Source organism: Astyanax mexicanus, chromosome 7 (assembly GCF_023375975.1).
Source record: "Astyanax mexicanus isolate ESR-SI-001 chromosome 7, AstMex3_surface, whole genome shotgun sequence".
Lineage (NCBI taxonomy): Eukaryota > Metazoa > Chordata > Actinopteri > Characiformes > Acestrorhamphidae > Astyanax > Astyanax mexicanus.
The window spans coordinates 9,714,082-9,737,582 of NC_064414.1; the positions used below are offsets into that span (position 1 = coordinate 9,714,082).

Consider the following 23,501-nt stretch of genomic DNA (forward strand, 5'->3'; position numbering starts at 1 on the left):
ACTCTGAAGTGTATCTCACTCCCGATCTGTGGCAAACTGACCGTTACACCTAAATCACACTTTTACTGTCGTCATTTTTCATCCTGAAGTGGTGAAACAGCACCCCAGGGTCCCTAAATGTGTGTGTGTGTGTGTGTGTGTGTGTGTGTGTGTGTGTGTGTGCGCACCAGTATATGAGAGCAGATTTATGCCTTCTGGCCCAATCACAGCCACAACTAACTGAGAGAGTTTTAGACACTAACATGACCACCTCAGCCCTGCTCCATACTCCTTCTTGATGGGGATAACAGTAATACAATAATAATATTACAGGGACTCACAAAAATGAAGAATTTTGCCCAAAACAACAGAAAACTATTGGCTTAAAACAGAATACTGAAGTTTCCATTAAATCTGGCACTTTTTTTTACCATTGAATAATGTATGTAGCCTAAATACATTTGTCTTATTTTTCAAACAAATCCAATTTCAAAACTATAATTGAAAAATATTAAATACATATTTTTTAACATTCCAGCCGACATACCAACATAGCACAGTAAATTTACCTCATTAGTGCTATTTTTACCATGGCCTAATTCTAGTCACATTTAGTTACTAACTAATTTTACCCCAACAGTACAACTTAATTCATAGTTTTTTAGTAGTGCTATTGTAATCTTAAATTTACTTTAGATGTGCTAATAAAATAGAATTATTTATTTGTCACATACAGTCATACATGATACAATTAACAGTGAAATGCATTAAAGTCTGCCCAACGACCCAATACAACAAGATATTACATAAAATATATACAGTACCAGTAAAAAGTTTGGATACACCTTTTGTCATTAAATGTGTTTTTTTTTTCTTTTTTTATGATTTATGACATTGTAAATTGAATACTGAAGACAATATTAAATCTATACAGTAACACATATAGAATTATTGTGTAAACAAAAATGTTAAACAAACCATAATTAAGCAATAATACACAAGAGGGAGTGCTATAACATGTAATATTGGTACTGCTGCGCTGCGGTTGTAGGCACTATAGGCCACAGGCTGTGAGTTAAAAATAGTCCCATTGCTGCTCTGTTTGTAACTGCACTGTTTGGCTTGTAAGCGCTACATCGTTGCTAGGTTGTGGTGGAGTAATACATGGAGAGCTTCAGTTACAGTGCATTACTAGCTGATAACGTCACTCATAAACACATCTCAGCCACGCCATAACAATCAATGCTGAATAAATGTAAACTTTCTGACATTGGATAACAATATTGTTTTAGTGAATTAGAGATGAAAAAATATATTCGACGGTCTTTTGCTATCGGACATTTGACATAAACTAATAATGAGTCACTGTTCAGTATAAATGATTTGGATTTCTTTTTTCAGCTTAACACTGAAAGCTCTTTTTTGCCATTACTAGCTGAATTATTCCTTTTGCCAAATGCTGGGAGCATCCCTATCATATAGTTCCAGAAATCACAGCAACAATTTAATTTTGACATATGATGATTTATATGTAGAAATAGAACCATGCTAATTGGTGGACATCAACAAGTTCTATTTCCTTGGTATGTCCTGTTATGTTCTATGTCCTATGTTAGCATTATAGTGCCAGTGTAAAAGACCTTATATTTATGCAAAAGATTTTTATATGTGAACATATATAATAAACATACGATACATTATTTTTAGAGAAACTAGGACAAAATAACACACAATAAAGCAAATGCCTTCAGTCATTTTGGTTAAAGGTGAAAATTTGCCTAAATGACATTTTAAAAAGTATGAAGTCGGTGTGTGTGTGTGTGTGTGTGTGTGTGTGTTTTACCCTGCTTCTGTGCGTCAGGGTAAATAGTTCTGAACAGAGGCCACTGAGGGTTTCCGGACTGTGTAATCGGAGCCGGTTTAGAGGAGTGTGTGTATATGTGTGTGTGTGTGTGTGTGTGTGTATGGAATTGTGGGTGTAAGGGGCCCCAGACTGAAGGAGCTGAAGTTGTGTTTTACTTACAGTGCACATTTTTGTGAGCTAAATAGAATGGAATCATTCCTTTAGCTTCACTCCTATAAAAAGGGACACACAGACTGAAACGCCACCAATTTAAAAAAAAAAAATCTATAAAGAACAACATGTTTCAGAGAAACACATTCAGAGTAGAAAATGTACTGACACGCACTGATTTATTTTCAGTGCTGGTGAATAGAATCAGATATTGGAGGCCATGAAGACACACATACAAACATACAGAATCAACTTTATTTACTATTCAAACCCACCAGTGAACGTACACATAAGTCCTCTCTAAGTTTAGATTGAATTTTAATGATGATATCATAATAGTGGCAGAACCAGGCCCGTTGTAACAGGACAAACAAACTAAGCAATTGGGCCAAAACAGGCCAGTTTGGGGCCCCCAAACATGGACTGGTTATGAACTGAATGCAGAGACAAACTGTGTGAGAGGCCGTTTAATTTCTGTGTGAGTCAATGCAGGAAAATACCACACTAACTAACTGACATTACCCAGCTGGCACACCACCGACCCTCAATGTTGAAATATAGTTGAAATATGGTTAAAATAATGTATCTTGAAACAACATTTAATGCTAAATATTTGTGCAAACTTTAACATTTTAATGTTGAATCAACTTGTCCTCAACTTTCTGCCTTTTGAATTAGCATTTTACATTTCATCACCATACAGTTTCAAAAAAGATTTGGAAGGATGGATGAAAAAGTGGTTTTACTTCCATTTACAGTAACTGCTTTTTTATTTGGCACCAATTCTTCACCACACCTGGGGGAATGTTCATGTTCTATTAGTTTTACTGTTGTAGTAGTAATGGCGGGTAACATTCTTTATAATCAGCTTTACGACAGTGATGTAAGTTTATTGTTTCTAGGATTTTCTATTTTAGAAGATTTGTGTTTATGGTAACAGGACTGAGTGATACCCAGGGAGACAACTAAAATGTGTATTTTTTTTTACTGAAATATTATGGATTTAATATGAGAGAAATATTTTTAAAGCATAGACAGGATTTTGGAGTCACACAACAATGCAAAAAAATCTCTGAAGGTTTTTAATAATTATATTTCATGGTAAAGTTTATAGTAAGAGAGTGGGGACAGGTAACAAATGCTATTTTTTAAGTGTTGGAAGTAGTTTGTATTAATATTTTAATTACATATTTTACTTGCTATTAGGTCAATGTACAAGATACTTTGCTTAATAATAAAATGTATTTTAAAATTATTTTGTGTGCACATTTAAAAATGTTTAACATTACTTAAAAACAAAGAGACTGTACTGTAAAAGTGTATTAAATCTAACAGAAATGATTTATATACAACCTGCTAATAACACTGCTGATTAGGCAGAGCGCTGCAGCAGAGCATGCTAATGAGAAGTTCTCTCCTTCCCTCTAGTGGTTCAGTTAAGCTAATACAGGAGCACCAAACATCACCACACTGGGTTTCTAATAAAGTGGCCAGAGAGTGGAAGCATTAGGAGGCCCAATATTAACTTAATATAACATTAGAATAAACATAAATAAACATAAAATCAGTGATCAATGAGAGTGTCTTCCTGTAATTAACTCTATATAACATTAGAACAAACCTAAATAAACATAACGCCGGTGGTCAGTAAGAGTGCCTACCTGTAATTAACTCTATATAACATTAGAACAAACCTAAATAAACATAACGCCGGTGGTCAGTAAGAGTGTCTACCTGTAATTAACTCTATATAACATTAGAATAAACCCAAACAAACAATAATAAAGTCAGTGGTCAGTGAGAGTGTCTACCTGTAATTAACTCTATATAACATTAGAATAAACCCAAATAAAAATAAAGTCAGTGGTCAGTGAGAGTCTCTGCCTGTAATTAACTCTATATAACATTAGAATAAACCCAAATAAACAATAATAAAGTAAGTGGTCAGTGAGAGTGCCTACCTGTTATTAATTCTATATAACATTAGAATAAACCCAAATAAAAATAAAGTCAGTGGTCAGTGAGTTTCTCTGCCTGTCATAAACTCTATATAACATTAGAACAAACCCAAATAAACATAACGCCGGTGGTCAGTAAGAGTGTCTACCTGTAATTAACTCTATATAACATTAGAACAAACCCACATAAACATAACGCCGGTGGTCAGTAAGAGTGTCTACCTGTAATTAACTCTATATAACATTAGAATAAACCCAAATAAACATAAAGTCAGCAGTCAATTAGTGTCTACTTTTAATTAACTCTATATAATATAAGAATAACGCAAATAAACATAACATCGGTGGTGAGTAAGAGTGTTTACCTGTAATTAACTCTATATACCGTTAGAATAAACCCAAATAAACAATAATAAAGTCAGTGGTCAGCGAAAGTGTCTACCTGTAATTAACTCTATATAACATTCAAATAAACCCAAACAAACACAATGTCAGTTGTAAGTAAGAGTGTATATCTAATCAACACTAAATAACATTAGAATAAACCCACATAAACACAAAGTCTGTAGTTTATTTACTCGTCTGTCTGTCTGTTTACATATATACTGTAGGTATATAGATGAAATAAATATAAACTGAAAATCTTATTTTATATCATGCATATGCAGTGCATATATAAAGCCTGGTTTTGTATATTACATTTATAAATGTGTATGTGGTGAACAAAACATTAATGTAATATGCATTAATAGTAACATTATATTTGGGTTTTCAGGCTAAGGCTGAAGCTCTGTTATGTATACTGACCCCTCGATGACCCTTCATGAGAATTACTGTCAGAGCAGGTTACGACACAGGGCAGTATGGCCGCTGATTACAGAGAGAGGCATTAAAGATAAACAACCCAAAAAAGATCGCTCACTCCACTATCAACTCCTTTACTGCTCTACAGCTTCATCAGCTACAGTTCCCGATACAGTGTTAAAGAGATACAGTAAAATATGTATTTATCCTGAGCAGCTTGTGTTTAGAACAGGAGAGAACATGAAAGACTGCCAAACAATCAGTGATTCTTTCATAATACCATAACTCTCCAGCGGAGACCCTTATCCAACTTCCATCCCAATGCCAAGATTGTGAATAACTCTCCTCAACTAAATCCTATTTACCTACAAACACATATGATACTTACTCATGACCCCCCAAACAACAGAAAACCCCTAATAACGCCAAAGAAAAAATAATGGTGGCAGCAGAGCATGCTGGCAGAACCTCTAATACAGAGTACACTGTGGGGAGTTGAATTATAACCTCCTGAGACCGAGACTTTAGCTTGGTATGCATCTTAATTTCTCTTTGTCTTTGTACATAAAGTGTTTTCGCAAAAACAATGTCCTAATATGGGCACAGTGGTGTATTTTTTAACATTTAAAAATGATCCTTGCCATTTGCGGTCAGAAGGATCCAATTAGTCAAAAGACAAAAAAAAATTAACTTTCTACAATAAGAAAATAAACTAGTTTCAAATAAGGATGTGCCATATTGTATTGTACGTGACAATATCACCAACATGTTTGAATATCGTGAACGATATTATACCCTGAAATATTATGCGATATTACCCACCCCTAATTATCACACCAGGGTACTACTTTTTTTGCTCTTTTTAGCAAAAGAAAAGTTGACACTGTTCTCTTTTCTCATTACAGTATAATTTATTTTACTTTAATCCTGAATATATGAAGATATTTGGAGTGCATTTTTAGTATCATGACAATATGGATCATTGACGTCTGTTACAAATTATATAAAATTCTTATTCTTTAATATCATATCGTATGCATTAATAAAATGTATTTTTCATTTTGTTGCATAAGTGTATTCTTGAAATAATTTTTTAATTCAGTATTTTGTCATATCCCCAAGAGTATCAATATAGCAAAAATGCCATGAAATACTGTGATATTCTTTTGGGGCCATATCACCCACCCCTAGATTCAAATACAAAATTCAATGAGAATTTTTACCTGGCCCATGTTTCTGTCTGGACTGGCTGTGAAAAGTTTCGACTGGGATTCCTGCCATTTTGTTTTCAATCAATTGGGTGAGACATGAGACAAAAGGGTCATAGTTTTAAAAAATACAGTATAGTATGTACAGTTATGTCCCCATATGAAGACGCAGGGTCTTAAGAGGTTCACTCTTGTTAGGATAACTCCCAGGGTATCAAAAAATGTTAACAATGTGATTTTAGCACTGTGAAATTTGCTGCGTTATTAATAAATAAAACACAACTAATACAGTGTTTTCTAACACCACATATTCACACACAGGCAAAGTCTGACTTGGTCTTTTTGTATTATCCCATTGTTTTCACACACAAAAAAAAAACAATAAAAGTCATTTCAACACACAAACAAATTGTAAATTTGTCCAAAAAGACAAAAATAGAAAATGAAATAGTGCTTCAGTCTGGCCATGCTGTGTGTCCATCCCCCTCTGGCCTCTTGTAGAGCTTGGTCTTTGGCCTTGTACAGGCACTAAGGCTCTTCAGGCAGACTGTCTCCTCCATTTACTCCTTTAGAGTCTATCGCTCCTCAGGCAGAGTTTAGCGAAAGAATCCTTCAGGGCACCTCATGTCTGAGCTCTTTGCACGGATAAAACTTATCTTATGCCAAAAGCACCAAAATAGGCTTTAAGTTTACCTGTACAAAATTAAATTCCTTGGGAAATCATTCTGATATACAGTATTATCTGTATAATACAGATTTTTTTAGCTTTTAGCATTAAATTGAGGTTGTGATTAAATAGATAATCAGGTAGATCATCTTATCAGCTCCACAGAGCATATAGGATTATTTTGAAGTTGTAAGATTACAGACAGGTCATTCTTAGCATTGAAGTGACACTGATAGGTAGTGATTAGTGTGTTAGTGTGTGCGTTGTGCTGGTACAAGTGTATCAGATACAGCAGTGCTGCTGGAGTTTTTAAACACACAAATTCATTGAGGCCCTTGGGGAGCCGGATTAACTTAACTGAAAAGTTATCTCAGATTTAGGTACCACAGTTTGCTGATGAGCAAACTAACCAAAAGATGCCCTTGAAGGTGCCATCCCAGTAACAAAAGGGGTACACAGTGCACAGTGTTGAAATAATTGTGATTGTCTGACTGTGGGAAATGCACTACAGGAGCCACAAATAGAGATCAGGCTGAAAAACACTGACGTGCTCCTTTAAACTCAGTCCATTTTAGCCAGACTCTCAAACCTGTGTGTCCGAAACCACTGGCTCCAGTCCTACACTTCACACTCACTGTCACTGGAGCTGATGGAGACAGTGGAGAAGGCCACAGTGACATTGTTTGAGGGTCCCAGGCCAGATGAATCACTCAGAGGGTCTACAGGACCTTCATCATCCCCCAGGAGAGACTGGACTGAGCCGCCGGACAGAACCTCCGCCTGTATCCTGCAGGAGAGGGGAGTTAACGACATTACTGTCTGACCAAAAAACTACATAAACTCAATATGCAGTTGATGAGCCAGGATGTATAGTATCATAAGTAATAAGTCATATGTTATGTGTTAAGACATTATCTATAAGTCATGTTGTAATAAATTACTATACCGTACATTTTCCACATTTATCCACGTTGTCCCTCAAACATACATTTACATTACATTACATTACATTACATTTGGCAGACGCTTTTGTCCAAAGTGACTTACAATATTGAAGTGCAAATAATAGAAGAGGTTAAGTACAAAAATAATAGAAGTTAAAAATAAAGCATCTATAGATAGGGCCTTAAGGAGGTCAGAGGGAAATAATGGGATAGAGGAGTAGAGAAGAAGAAGAAGGAGATGAGGTTAGAAGTAGTTAGTGTGTTAGAGGTGTTAGGAGAGTAAGTGCTCTTTGAAGAGCTCTGTCTTCAGGAGTTTCTTAAAGATAGTGAGAGATTCTCCTGATCTGGTAGTGGAAGGTAGTTTGTTCCACCATTGGGGAACTCTGTATGAGAACAGTCTGGATTGCTTTGTGTGAGTGTTTGGCAAAGCGAGGCGACGTTCATTGGAGGAGCGCAGCGGCCGGGAGGTAGCGTAAGCCTTCAGGAGCGAGTGCAGGTAGGAAGGAGCCTGTACTGTCATCACCTTGTAGGCGATTGTAAGAGCTTTGAATTTGATGCGAGCAGCAACCGGTAGCCAGTGGAGCTCTATGAGCAGCGGGGTGACATGTGCCCGTTTTGGTTGGTTGAAGACCAAACGTGCTGCTGCATTCTGAATCATCTGTAGTGGTTTTACTACACAGGCCGGGAGGCCAGTTAGTACGGCATTGCAGTAGTCGAGGCGTGAGATTACCACAGCTTGTACCAGGAGTTGGGTGGCCTGTTGCGTCAGAAACGGTCGAATTTTTCCGATGTTGTAAAGCGCAAAGCGGCAGGATCGAGCAACTGAGGCCACATGGTGCGTGAAGAGAAGCTGGTCATCAACCATGACACCCAGGTTCCTAGCAACCTTTGTCGGTGAGAGAGAGAGAGAGAGTCGATGGTTATGGCAAAGTTGTGTTGAATAGAAGGTTTTGCTGGTATGACCAGAAGTTCAGTCTTTGAGAGGTTTAGTTGGAGGTGATGTTCCTTCATCCATGCGGATATGTCTGAGAGACACTGTGATATTCGTGCAGAGATTGAGTGATCATCTGGTGAGAACGACAGGTATAGCTGAGTGTCGTCAGCAAAGCAGTGGTAGGAAAAACCATGTGAGCGGATAACCCGATCTAGAGAGGTGGTATATATTGAGAAGAGAAGAGGTCCCAGTACCGAACCCTGGGGAACCCCAGTGGGTAACGAGTGGGCTGGGGACAGCCGTCCTTGCCATGACACCCTGAACGAGCGCCCAGTGAGGTACGATCTGAACCATGACAGCGCATTGTCTGAGATCCCCATGTTCGAGAGTATAGTTAGGAGGAAGTCATGGTTGACTGTGTCGAAAGCAGCCGAGAGGTCCAGCAGAATGAGCACTGAGGACTGTCCTGCAGTGTTTTTGTTTGATAGACTGACACAAATAGCAAGTAATTGTGAAATTAAAAAATATATGATACATGGTTTCCAAACCTTTTAATAAATAAACATCTAGGAAAATGTAATACATGTTTAATGGGCTTTGTAAATATGACACAAAGTAATTGAGTAAGCAACTGCTTTAAAGGTTTTGAGTAAAAAACACATTTTCATCAATAAAACTCACTTCAGTAAAGCCATAGTGCTGAAAATGTGTTGGTAGGCTCTTTGAACTGAACCTTTTCAGCTTTTAAAGTGGAACAGAACATTTCAATTAGAATCCAGTTGTATTATAGTTTTATACTATTTGTCATGTCATGAGTCATGAAACAAATCAATACATTGTGGTTTAACCTTGAATTTTAAATTAATTATGTAATTTTCAGGATGGAAAAAACTGCTAACAGATTTAGATTTTTGGGTGGCCTATGCCTTTCATGTATCAGGCCTAAATTGTGTATGTAGGCAACCAATAGCATTGTTAATATTGTGGTATTTGCACTATTGACTGGTGTAATGGATTTATCATTTCCATACTGTAGACTTTACAGTAAGCAAGAAAGACACTATAAAGGTTTGTAAGACTTCAGTTCACTGGTTCCTTTTATACCCTGAAGAAAAACTTTACCCCCAATTATCACTGTATAATTTGCCCCTTGCCACACAGCATTACAGAAGAAGCCAACTTCAGGATCCAGGTTCATCTTACCTCAAACTGGGTCATAATGCTGTAACCTAATAGACTCTCTTTTGTTGTGTAATATTTAACAATCACACACTTCCAGATAACCCTGCTGTAGATTAAGTGTTTACTGTGAATGCTGAGTAAAAGTGCTGAACTGGGGGCAGGAGTAGGGATTACAGCCTCGAACTGACAGTTGGCCCAACAGGCCGAGGCTCATGCTGGGAATGTATAATCTGATAGAGGCAGGATTAGGATTAATACTGGATTAATAGTGAAGTGGGTGCCAGTGGAAACGTCTGTCATCGTTTCATCATCACACCTACAGAAACGGCAGGTATACAATCTACCTGTGCAGCAAATGCAGGGAGAACTGTAGGAATGATGCACAGGAGGTTCACACACACTTATACATATAGTTCCTGTTACACAGGCAGGTTATGCTCTGTTTAGGCCGTTCAGGAGAAATCTGGACCTGTGATCTTTAGATCTGCTCACAAGATCCACTTTCTTTAAAATGTACTTTTTTATGTATCTGTTTTAATGTGATATACCTTCATTTATTTATATAATCCCAGGAGAAGACATAAAACTAAATAAATTTAAAAAATCACTACAATTAGTGTGTTTTGAATCTATAATTATGCACTTGTAATTAAATGCTAAAAAAATGTATATATAGTGTAAATTTTTTATTTGAGACTTTTGTTTTATTTATTATATAATTATTAGAAATATTATTATTGTACAATACAATATATAATACGAATTTTAAAATTTCAATTATAAATTATAAATACATTATCTACTTATAAATTAGAATGTACAGAACAAATGAACTGCCTTTTTTAAGAAAATAACTTTTGTTATGTGATTATTATAGAATTCAATTATTTTTCCTTTTTAAGGAAATTTATACAATTCATTAAAAGGATGACATTATTATTACTGTTCTTGATGTTATAGTTGCACTTTTATTATTCTTATCGTTATTGTTGTTATATTATTATGAATTGTATTGTTGTTGTTCCTAGTGTTAAAGTACACTGGGAAAATATTCTTAAGCCTAGTAAACTTTGCTCATTAAAATGAAAAAAATTTACCTAAAATGATCAGTAAATTAAAACAGTATGTACAGCCAAAAATTGTGTTTATATTGTTCAGATGTGTGCTAGTTTTACTTAAGAATGTAGTGCAAAATATGTGTGGGCTTATTAAGTAATATCAGTTTTTAGTTTGTCTTTAGTAAAAAAGACAAAAATAATGGGCTAGTTTTACTTAAAAATATAGTTTGACATATTTACAAGCTTATGAAGTAATGTCAGTTTTTATTTAATGTCAATATTTAGTAAAAATGACCAAAAAATGATGTGCTAGTTTTACTTAAAATATAATGTACATGCAAGCTTATTAAGTAATGTCAGGTTTTATGTAATGTCAATGTTTACTAATAATGACCAAAATGATGTGCTGGTTTTACTTAAAAATATAGTGCAACATATTTGCAAACTTATTAAATAATGTGGCTTAAAGATTTTTAGTTAAAATGGCAAAAAAAATAGGTGAACTTTTATTTAAAAAATATAGTTCAACATATTTGCAAGCTTAATAAATAATGTCAGTTTTTATTTTGTCAACTTTCAGTAAAAATGACAAAAATTATGTGCTAGTTTTGCTTAAAATTATAGTGCAACATTTTTCCAAGCTTATTAAGTAATATCAGTTTTTTTTAAATGTCAACTTTTAGTAAAAAGTGACAAAAAATATAGTGCAACGTTTTTGCAATCTTATTAATAAAATTAATTTGTTATTCAGTGTAATGTTTTGTAAAAATTGACAATTTTTTTTTGTGATTTACTTTTTAAAAAAAGTACTCTTGCAAAATAAGTAAAACTAGCACCTCATTTTTATTAATATTATTGGTGGTAATGGAGTTTTATGAATATAGATAGGTAGATAGTGTACCTGTTGGCTGCTGCTCGGTCTCTCTGTCTCCTGTTCTTGAACCAGTTTCCCACCTGCGTAGCCGTCAGTCCGGTGGCGCGCGCCAGCTCGCTCTTGGCGCGCGTGTCCGGGTAGGGCTCCCTCAGGTAGCTCTGCCGCAGCACGCGCCGGGCTCGCTCCCGGAAGCAGTGCGCGCGCCGCTCTCCGTCCCAGACTGTGGGCGGCGGGGGGAACTTCCTGCGCACGCGGTACCGGTCCACCGCGCCAAGCGGGCGGCCGCGCGCGCTCTCCGCCTCGCGGTAACGCGCCTCGAGCCACAGGCGCTGCAGGGAGGCGCGCGACTCCGGCGTGGAGAAGCTGCGACTTTGCGCGAGCCGGTACAGCTCCCCGTACTCTCCCGCGTGAAACGCCACCACGGCGCGCGCGCGCACCACCGCCTCGGTCTCGCGCTGTGGGTCCGGCGGCAGCGCCCAGAGGAAGCGCGAAAGTCGCGCCACGTCCCCGCTCTCCTCCAGGGTCTCGCAGACGCGCGCGACCTGCTGCGGGCTGAAGGAGAGCGCGGGGAGATGGAGCATCGGGGCGCGAGGGAGAGAGCGCAGGATGAACGCCCGCGCGCGCGTGTGTGGGTGTTTGTGTTTTAGTGAAAGAGTTTATCCGCGAGGAGGAATGTCGCGCGGCCTTAATGCCACTAATGTATCCATAAGCATCCTGACAGTGTGTGAGATAAAGAATAGAGAGAGAGAGGGATGGAGTGAGAGAGACAGAGTGAGAGAGAGGGAGAGGGAGGGAGATAAAGAATTCCCATAAACACACTTCTAAACCTTGTAAAAAGTCTTCCTAGAAGACTTGAAGCTGTTATAGCTGCAAAGGGTAAGCCAACATATTAAACCCGAATAGATGTTCCTTTTCTTTGTCCTTTTTCTCTGAGCTCTTACTGCTCCTTCTTTAAGTAAATGGAATTGTTAAACAGAGCTCAACGTTTATGTTATGCAATATGTGAGCTTCTAGATTCGGGAATTGTGCAGTTTTTTGTGTATGCAAAAAAATAACACTGCTAACAAAATCTCAACAAGTGTACTTAACAAAAGTGAGTACATCATTAAGTGAAAATGGCCAAACTGTGCCCAAAGTGTCAATATTTTGCGTGAACACCATTATTTTTCAGCAATGCTACTGGATTTCTCTTTCACTCCTCCTTGACGATGTTGGATGTTAGAGCCGTGTGAGGATATGAGGATGCCCCAGAGATGTTTGGCCAGTCAATTACCTTTAACTTCCTCAGTAAAAACTGCCATAAGGCCTGTTTTCTGGAGGGAGAGGATCATACTCTGCTTAAGAATGTCACAGAACATGTTGGAATTCAGCTCCTCAGGGCTATCAGCATTCACGTAGTCCAGACCAAAATCCTACCAGCACCATGCTTGACTGTAGACAAGGAACAGCTTTTTTTCTGTTACTCCTCACCAGGGTGCTGCCACACATGCTGGATACAATCTGAGCCAAACATGTTTATTTTGGTCTCCTGAAGAGTTGTCTTGTCATGAAGTGCCATGTTGAATAGTCAGTGGTGAGTTTGAGAGAATTGTACCCAAAACATCACATTTAACAGGCCTGCTCCCCATACACTGGGAACCTAATGTATGATGCTGAAATATTGGATTTCTTGGATTGTATTATGATCCCTTTATCTTATTAATTAGATCATCTTCTACTCACTAAACTATTCACAAAATTGGGGTAACCAGTGCCCAAACTTTTGCATGCCACTGTAAACTAAACTTCCTTTCCCGAATTCAGGATAATGTTTCATAAGGCATCCACAGTACTGCTGCTGTGAGTGCACGGCAGATGGTTAAAAATTGCATGAGAGAGAGGAATAGAGACAGTAAGACGATTACAGTGGCCTTCTAATCCATTTCATTACAGTTTATAAGGGCAGAAGAACAATGAATGAAGGGTTCGAGAGACTTCTACATGCAGACAGAGGCAGAAAGTTGAGAAATTCACAGTTCTCTGACAAATTCATGGCCTTGCTGTTGCGCTGTATAAATCACATAGACACTAAAGCCTTAATGTGGCCAGATTTTTACACATACATGCAGTGATGAATGTCTGTAATCCCCATTTGGCAGCAGTGGCAGGGATTTATCTGACCCCTGTCTGAACTCCAGTCCTCCACATGGCAGTCTCTGTGTTTAGCTTGAATCCGGCGCGTCTCCTCTGGTCAGAGGATTAACTTTCTAATTAAGATATCATGTCTGTGAGCGGCAGAGTGGCCCGTAACACTGACCTGGCCCATATAAAACACCCATACACTCATAACACAACAATAAAATAAAGCTAACGGTCGCTTCAGTTCATACCGGATTAGACACAGCTCCAGGCAATCGTGTGTGTTTTCCATTGGCAGTAAAATACACATAGTTTTTTTATTATTTTATATTATTTTGTTATTAGATATTTACATACATAAATACATGGTCCATGATTAATTAATCTAAATGAATGTCTTGTCTCCACCCTAGCCCTTAGTTTCTCAGTGTATATATATTGCCCCTTTGTTTCAGTGTTCTTTGTCTGGTCTTTTTTGTGCTTTTTGTTTTGTTCCAAAATTTAAAGAGGATAGTCACAATTATTTTCATTATATGTTGCTCTGTAATAATAAAGTACACAGGCTGCTTTAAATGCTTAAAGATTAAATGCAAATATTAACAGAAAGGAGATATTTGACTATATTTTGATTAAAAGTTTACTTAGTAAAGTCCAAATAAAATAACTTTAAAAGTGACTCAACATGTCCCAGTGTCATTTCACAGTTCTGGTGATGGGTAGACTCACTAACCCCATCACACTGGATGTTCTTTACAATTTTCAGTATATATATATACATGTATGAATTAATGGCTGATGTTTGGTATCAGAATGATGTTAGTGTGCTGGTTAGTTACAGTACCATATTTTTCAGACTATAAGGCGCACCTAAAATCCTTTCATTTTCCCCCAAATCGCCAGTGCACCTTATAATCCAGTGCGCTTTATAGTCCAGTGCACCAGGTCATTAGGAGCAGTAAAGCTACTCTGATGAATTACAGAGTATAAGGGATTTAGTGCTGCTAACCGTGGCTGGCTATGTTGCTAACCACGGCTGGGAATCGCTGTTAACTGGGGTTAGCTATGCTGCTAACCATGGCTAGCGCTCACCCTTGGAATTCTAAGCTTACTGTAACTGTACACAGAAGCGCTTTATTCATCCAAATAAATAGTTTTCAGGACAGAAATCAGTAAAGTTTAACATACAGTGCTCTTTTGACTTTAAAAGAAAGTCTTTTTTTTTTTTTTTTAAAGAATTACAATTTTGTTTACTTAGGCGCTTCCCTCCAGCTTCTCCATTAGAAGGGAAACAAAGCAACACCCTTGCTCAATTCGAAGTAGACATCCTCACTAGTGTCACTTAATGCATTTTATAATCCGGTGTGCCTTATGTATGATAATAGACCAGAAAACAGACATTATTTGATAGTGCGTCTAATAATCTGGTGCACCTTATAGTTGGAATAATACAGTAAATTCTGCAGTTTGATGTAATATATGTATGATGTCTGTATGTCTTCAGTTATGAGTTGTTTCATTTGCCTCTGTCACGTTTCAGTGACTAGAACTGTAGCTTCAGGGCAAAGGGCACAAAGAAAGGTGAATAATCAGCATTATTTTTTTTAATGCAATCTTTTTATTGTTATTAATTTGTGTGTGTGTGTGTGTGTGTGTTTTGCCACGTGAAACAGCTTTCTCATCCAGCTGCAGTGTTGTGGTGTGGGTATGTAATCTGGGATTTGTGGTAATGGAGAAGACTTATCCATTTGACCCCATAGCCTCCCTCTGTCTCCCTTTCTCCGTCTTTCTCTCCCTCTTTGTCTCTCTCTTTTCATGACTGACTGATGTTAGGCAGCTATTGAAAAACAGATAGACAACTGTATATTGTTTGTTCATGAATTTATTAATACAATATGTGCGTTTATATCTGTGAGTTCACACTACAAACACTGCTTGTACCATCAACCTTTCAATCCCTCACTTCTTACACCAGAGGGTCTGAAACACGCCCAAATTACAGTGATCAGCCGTAACATTAAAACCACCTGCCTAATATTGTGTAGATCCTACTCATGGTGCTAAAACAGCAATCGCACGCTGAGGCACGACCTCCAAAGGACCTTTGATGTCCTGTTAATTTAGAGATGCAGACAAACCAAGTCTCCCTGAAGCTGCGGGAGTCTCCCGCATTTCGGTAGTGGTTCCCGGATGCCCGCGAGTCACATATAATCTCTCGGAATTCAGAACGAGCGCCCCAAACGCGCACTGCACGCAAACGCGCACACAGGCGACAGGCTTTTTTTCTCTAATCGTGTGTGGGAAGGAGAGAGACAAAACAGAGAGGGTTCTGATTGGCCTGTTCTCTGCAAAGAGTCTGTGAGACAGCCAATCTGTTTTTAGTGTGGGCGGGCAGTGTTTTTCCCCCCTCCCAGACGGGATTTGTTCAAAGAGTGAGAGAAAGCAGATCATGGCGGAGGCAATATTAATAATTATTGTAATATGATATGAAATGTTTTTGATGTTGTGCAATTTCTTGTGATATTGTTACTGTAAATCTTTTGTCAAATAAAAAAAAAAGCATAGGCAGGAAAGCAGAGGCAGGGCCTTCCAAAAAGAAAAAGATAAAACTCATTTTATTTCAACTCTGAGTACTCTAAATAAAAAATAAAAAAATAAAAAAATAAATAAAAATAAAAAAACCGTAAAATTAATTAATATAAAATTAAAGTTTCGTTATCATTTAGTGAGTTGGTTGAATTTCTTTTTTTTTTTTCGCCCCCTGGGTGGGGGGGTGGCGGAGGGGTGGGGGGGGTGGGGGGGTGGGGCGGGTGAAATCAACTTTTGCAACTTGGGATGTCTGGAGATGGGAGATCCAAGAGCATCACTCAGGGTTGAACCTTGATATGCGATGCCACGTAATAATACGCTACGACCTAAACAACATATATAGATGTGTTATATAAATATATATATATATATATATATATATATATATATAATACGTCGCAATATTAATATATTCCTATCCCTAGTTTTGATTTATATGATGAAGAAAATATTTTTAAAAAGAGGATCCATTACACTATTACTATCTCCTTCCCAAAATAAAGTACCAACAAAAGTCTCGCTCTACATATGTATTCATCCGCCGCCCAAGTTAGTTCCCAAAGCTGTACATTGTTTAATATGCACATCCTCGATTGGTCATTTACTTAAAATCATCAGTATTTTAAATTAGTATTGCTTCTGGAATATATGTAAGATATGTATTTGCAAAATAGACACTTTTTAACCCAAAACAAAGTACTTCTTCTGTAGTGCATTAATACAGTGACACCAAGAGACATAGCCAGAGAATCTCTGGCATAGTCATAACTCACAATGTCAAGTTCATTTGACTCCTTAAAATATCTGCTTGGTTAAATTAACTTAACAATACTAATTGAAAGACTGAAAACTCATGAACTTTAGATGAAAACCCAAAACTCATTATGAATAGTCAGGGTAACTAAAGAGTGTACGTTATCATAAATTATGGGCTAAATTATTGTTTACAGTGTACCCATTTAAAATAATGGTCTTAATTGTAAACAATCAGAATATAATGGTGATTAAAACTAATAAACTTATATGACAGTGATTCAAATATTTTTTAACGTAAGACAATACTAATATAATTATTAGCCAATATAACACTAATAACTAATAAACTAGTTAATTAAAATGTAATACACTTGGTGATTTAATTATTATTTAACGTAAGACACCACTAATATAGTTATAAGCCAATCTAACATTAATTCCAGAGACGTATAGTAAAAAAGTACCACTACTTCACTACTTAAGTACTAAAATGCTGCATCTGCATTGGAGTATTATTTTTTCTCCTACTAATCTCCAGTTTTACTTTACTGTATATTTTGGATGAGTTTAATATTTTTTATCTAAAATTTTTATATGCTGCATTGTTACTTGTTACAATTATAAAAATGTTAGGAATCATTATAAACCCACATTATCACTAAAGTCAGAGCGGTAGATGCTTTGCACTGTCACCTGGTTTGATGAAGCTGCTCATCATTAAGTAAATCAATCAAGCTGATCTTATAAGAAGACCACACTGCCTTTAGCACTGCTAACTTTCCTCTGCTTTCAGTAATAACAACATAACACAGTAATGTACTTTCACTTTCAGTACCTGAGTAGTGCATTTTACAAATAGCTACTTCCAATACATAAATGTTTAATGTGGTGCTTAAACAACTCTAACATTTACTCAAGTCACTTTTTGAGAGATCTCTTGTACTTTAACTCAAGTCTGATTCTCTAGTACCGTATACATGTCTGATTCTTATATTTACATTTAAATACCTACTATTAAAATCTTAAGAAAAAGAAAAAGTGAAGAACATTGTTGTGATTAATATGGTTAATTTTTTAATGGACTGACACAACTAGTATTAATGTTATGGCTGATCAGTGTATATTGCAGTACAGTACAGAGAGAATCGGATGGTTCTGAGCACCACAAGTACTTCTGTTGGTCAAGTTTAAACTGCTTTTAAGTTACATGTTGAAATGCTCTTCTGCTGTTGGAACTTTTTATTGGTCTGATTTTCTTGGTCTTACTGTATATCTTATCTATATGCCCGAAGGTGTCCAAGCTTCCAAAGTGGCATTCCTGAGCATTCTGGTGTTTAACCTGATGATGAGGAGAATGGAAACACTGGTGTACACATTCATAGCACCATTTATCTGGATTAGAAGTCAGTAAGAAGCAGTCAGCCAGTGTGGTGAGAGTGCTAGATCACACTACTGTTCATTTAAGCCAGTTTTAAAGCTAAAGCTAAGCTAAGTTCGGCAAGACAGTCTGATCTTCAATGTGCAGACACTTTATCAGCTGAAGCATGGTGCCATGGAGAACTACAAAGCTTATGTAGCTAACATGTAACAAAAGCTCATATCCCACCAATTAGCACTATGCTAAATGCATGCCCAAATTAGTGCAGCTCTCTGATGTATTATGTATACAGACTGGTTCCTAAAGTATTTGGGCATTAACACAATTTTGGTAATACTGTCTCTGTAGACCACTTCAATGGGTTTAAAATGAGTGTCTTTTGTTAGTGAAAAATCACTAAAATGGGTTAAAGCCAGCTGACTGACCCTGCAATTTAAACATATTAATTTCTTGAGTTCATCATTCATCAATTTTATGACATTTGAATGAATCTATGCAGAGAACAGTGCTTTTTACATCTGAGAATTCCTTATGCTACTTCTACCAACTCAACATCATCAATAACCACAAGTGACCAAGATCCATTGGCAGCCATTTAACACACCTTGCCTTAACACACCATGGCGAGTGGTCCAGCGGGCTAAGCGCTGCCACTATGATCATAAGATTATCTTTTCGAATCCTGTTCATATAGCTTGCCTCAGCCAACAGAAGCCCTAAGGGAGCCTTGCCCTCTTTGGGTGGGTAGATGGTGCTCTCCTCCCACATCACTCCTAGAGCTGAAGTATCAGAGTTGCTGCGCTTTCCTCCAAACGCACTGTGATGCTACTCGGCAATGCTACTTTAGCCGCGGTTCGAAAAGAGGTGGTGGCTGACTTCACATGTATTGGAGGAGGCATGTGCTAGTCTTCACCCTTCTGGTGTGTTGGGGTATCACTAGTGATAGGGGGAGTCCTAATAAGTGGGTTGTGTAATTTTAAGTAAGTAAATTGGGGAGAAAAAAATTAAATAATAAAAAAACAATGTCCCCACCATGTTTATTAGATCATGTGATTGCTTTGATGATTAATCTGATCGGACCTTTTCATTATTGAGTGTTACCAATGGCTGAAAAATACTCTGATTGCTGGTTGAAATATGATGTGTAACTTCGCCTTTCCCAATATGTTTCAATTTTTTTTTTCAGATAATTCTTCTCCTGTAAACAGTTCTCAAGTGTCTAACTCCAACAGTTAATTTTCACTGTGATAAATTAGCTGATTTTTATTTTCCCCCAGAAATCAATTCTCGTCCAGCACTCTAAACACAAATATTTTCTAGTCTGGATCAAAGCCAAATACCATCAAAACCATTATTTCTTAATAATCAGTTTTACTGTGGAAACATTTCTCTTACTGGGCAAACTGGGTATCCAGTAGGAAAATCTGCTTTGTTTCTGTGCTGAAGGCTTGATTTAGGTGGTCTGAAACTTACATGGGGTAGAAGGGAGATCTATCAAATATATGGGGGCATCAGTCTCTGCCATTGATATCTACTGCACAAACTCTGTTTGGAAATTTGAAAACATGGCAGCTTATTTTTTTCAAACCAGAAAGAAATGTAACCATGGTGTCCATGTTTTCTGCAGTTATATTAGTGGTTTGCACCGTGAGGTAAACTGTATACTGTATTGACATTTATGCCTTTTTTTCAAGGTGGTTGACCTTGACAACAAGACACCAACCTTCTTAAGAAAGTCTTCTTGACTTGAATATCTGCTGTGAATGGGTTTTTGATGAATGATGAACTCACCTCAATTCCACTAGCAGCCATACACACCCATACCATACCACTATGTCCGCCATATTTAACTCTTTCGCTTGAAACATCACCTCTTTGGACCACATATGTGGAGATCATATGAACAGTTACCAAATACAAATTCAACACTTGGATTTTGTCCTTCCACAATAGACAACAGGCTACATATATACCTGGGCATGCAACTGCTTAGCAGTTAATTGTCCAATTACTTTTAAACGGGGGGACACTGTGTTAAAAAATGGCTCTTAAACTCATAAATATTGACTGCTTCATTTCAAACCTATTGTGGTGGTGATGTACAGTGGAAAAAAAAATGGCACAGCCCAAATACATAGACTGAAGTTCAAATAACAGATAGTGTGGCCCAAATCTGATCTTATACATCATTTGTGACACAGATGGCAAGTGTCGTTTGTGTGGCAGTATGGACAACAGAAAACAAATGAATCTTACATTTTAAATTTTGGCTATTTTTTTAATATGTGGCATTAAAATCCAATACATATTCGATTTAAGGCAATGCAATGCAGCCGAAACAGATTTTATGCGACTTTCACGTCATCACGTCATAAATATTTGGACTGGTGTCTCTGGTCCAAAAATATTAGAATGCTTGTGTTGCAGATTGTGTGAACAGCCAAAATATGTCATTCTTTGGTCAGAAAATCAGACTTGGGCCACTTTTACCTGCTGTGTGAACAAAGCATTATTGACCTGACTGTAGAATCACATGAGAAAAAAACATTAGCTCCACAGTTCAATACTGGCAGCCATATTGTTAATAACATGGTCCACTTTACCCCCAGTTTGTGCCACTGCCTACATTCAGGAGTAAAGCATTGAGCTGTCTGTCCTCAAAAATTTTAAAAATTACATAATAGTCAAGTTGCACCAACAAAGACATAGCTAACAAAGAAGCAAACAAACAAGGGAAAAAATAAAGATGTGCATCAATCTGCAGATTCCTGGCTAATTAACCACCATTCCCAAATCTGTGGGGAAATATGTTTAAATTTCATTATACAGTATATTCAACCAATATACAAGAAATATTCCACATGATTCTGAGGAGATGGTGGTCATGGTGGTCAGTCTTTAACTGAACCCTCGAAAGAAAAAGATGTCGGGGTCCTGGAGAAGAGGAAAGAGAACACAAGGTGCACCTGACTGGATAAACAAATCAAATGCAAGCATACACAAACTGACCAATTATGTGACAATTATGTGACAAATGTGAGGTAGATTAACGTGTTATGATTATGAGTAGAAGCTAGCACAGCAACTATGTCATGCATATTACTGTCGATATTACTTCGTTAGACACTGTAAAACTCTCTACTGAAAAGCATTCAGAATCACTGACACATGGGCTGTGTCCCAAATTGTTCCGAGCAGCCTCCTTGCCTTGTAAGCCATTGCAGTGATGAAGGTCTTTGTGATTAAATCAAGGCATCAATTCAGTCTCACACTGGTATCAACAGTCCACTGATAGATGTTAGTGGTTAACATAAGCAAACCCAATTTAACCTACACAGATTAAGCATAAATGTATAACCACTTCCTTGTTTCCTGTATCCGTTTCTCTGCATACTTTATTATTATCCTCATTTTCCATTGTTTTTTAATGGTCAATAAGTAGTGTGTGTTGTGTTGGTACAGTGTGTGGATCAGATACAGCAGTGCTGCTGGAGTTCTTAAACAATGTGTTCACTCAATGCCCACTCTATTACACACTTCTATCGAGCTGCTTCACCTTGTGAATGTAAAGTCAAAGAGAGAATCTCTGAATCTGTAGCTACAGAGTGTTGTGTTGGTCATCCTTTAGTCCTTCATCAGTGCTGCACATAGGATGCAGAGGATAATAAGGTATGCAGAGAAACAGATACAGATACTACAATCTGTAATTACCAGTATAGAACTACAATGTTTTTATATGCTATGTGAATATCTAAAAATCTGAAGAAAAAAATGAATAAAGAAGGGTAATTTTTTATGCTTTATCTGTGTAATTTACAAAGTAAAATATGCTGTACTTTAATTCAGACAGTGTTGAGGGCCTGTCTGCTTCAGACTCTTGCAGTTTTCTTTATTGTACCCACATAACCCCATTGATACATTTCTGTTTTCTTGAAATTAGTTGAATGAGGTGTAACGGAAATCCTCACATTGTGCTGGGATGTTAAAATATACTTTAAAATAGCCTGTAATTTTAAACATTTTATATATCTTATATTATTTAAATTTCTATAAATTCAATACATTATGATACATTTGCATCTTATGTGGGACTTGAGATGGAATGAAATTGTAATCTCACAATCCACTTCCATCCAAAAAAGCACTTGTTATTTAAGATAATAAAATAAAATAAAATAAGAACCACCCTCTGCAGAGCTTTCTTGTCTGCAGTACAGCAGCTACCATGCCAAACGTTGATGCTGGCATAATCATCTCCTTCGTCTTCTTTACATTGATGCAGAGACTGATGCTCCAGGTGTTCACCTCCTGCCTGTAGCTGGACTTATACCTGTTTGTGATGCATCCAACCACTGCTGTCTTGTCTGCAAACTTCACGTTATGACAACCTGGGGGGCTCAACATACTGCACTGAGGGGAGCCAGTGCTAAAGATTAGGTGGGAAGAGATGTTGTAAATCCTCACAGACTACAGTCTGTTGGTCAGGAAGTCCAGGACCCAGTTGCAGAAGGAAGAGCTCAGGACAAGTCAGGAGAGTTAATTTATCATAGTCTGAAGAATTATGGTGTTGAATGCGGATGTGACGTCCACAAAAAGCATACAAACAGAGAAATCTCTCTACTCCAGGTAGACGAGGAAATGACATCCTCTGTCGGCCCAGAGTGTACCGTGCCTGAGCTGCACTTATTCACAAACACTGCCCCCTTTTGGTGAAAAAAAAACCCCACAAAACCATTTTCAGTCTGACAGAGAAAACACCAAGACCACTTTACTTAATGCAGAGCATGACCTGCAGGTTCTCTGGAGTGATGGTGCTCCATCTAAAACTGAGGAATGAGTTGGAGTGGCAGAACTAATCATCCCTCACCAATCTTTACTGATTGGCTCTTGTGGCTGAATGCAATCAAATCCTCCTCACAGCAATATTTTGATACCTAGTGTAAGGTCTTCCCAAAAGAGTAGAGGCTATTAATGCACCAAATTGGCAAGCTCATGAGCAGGTGCAACTATAATTACAACTACAAACATATTCACAAATTCT

At 37.4% G+C, this 23,501-nt stretch overlaps 2 protein-coding genes across 2 annotated transcripts in view; both read right to left on the bottom strand.

Annotated features, from left to right (window-relative positions):
- Nucleotides 1-6,292: 6,292 nt before the first annotated feature.
- On the bottom strand, nucleotides 6,293-12,385 carry six6a (SIX homeobox 6a). Its single transcript, XM_007247546.4, has 2 exons — nucleotides 11,650-12,385; nucleotides 6,293-7,417 (listed from the first exon to the last, which is right to left on the bottom strand). Exons 1-2 carry the CDS (start codon nucleotides 12,201-12,203, stop codon nucleotides 7,249-7,251), a joined length of 723 nt encoding a protein of 240 aa, XP_007247608.2. The 5' UTR covers nucleotides 12,204-12,385; the 3' UTR covers nucleotides 6,293-7,248.
- Nucleotides 12,386-16,699: 4,314 nt separating this feature from the next.
- Nucleotides 16,700-23,501, bottom strand: part of ppm1aa (protein phosphatase, Mg2+/Mn2+ dependent, 1Aa) — a 32,470-nt gene continuing 25,668 nt past the window's right edge. The window contains exon 6 of the mRNA XM_022685058.2: nucleotides 16,700-21,394. Within this exon, the coding sequence (XP_022540779.1) occupies nucleotides 21,359-21,394 (36 nt within the window). The 3' untranslated portion in view covers nucleotides 16,700-21,358. The remainder of the gene's footprint in view (nucleotides 21,395-23,501) is intronic.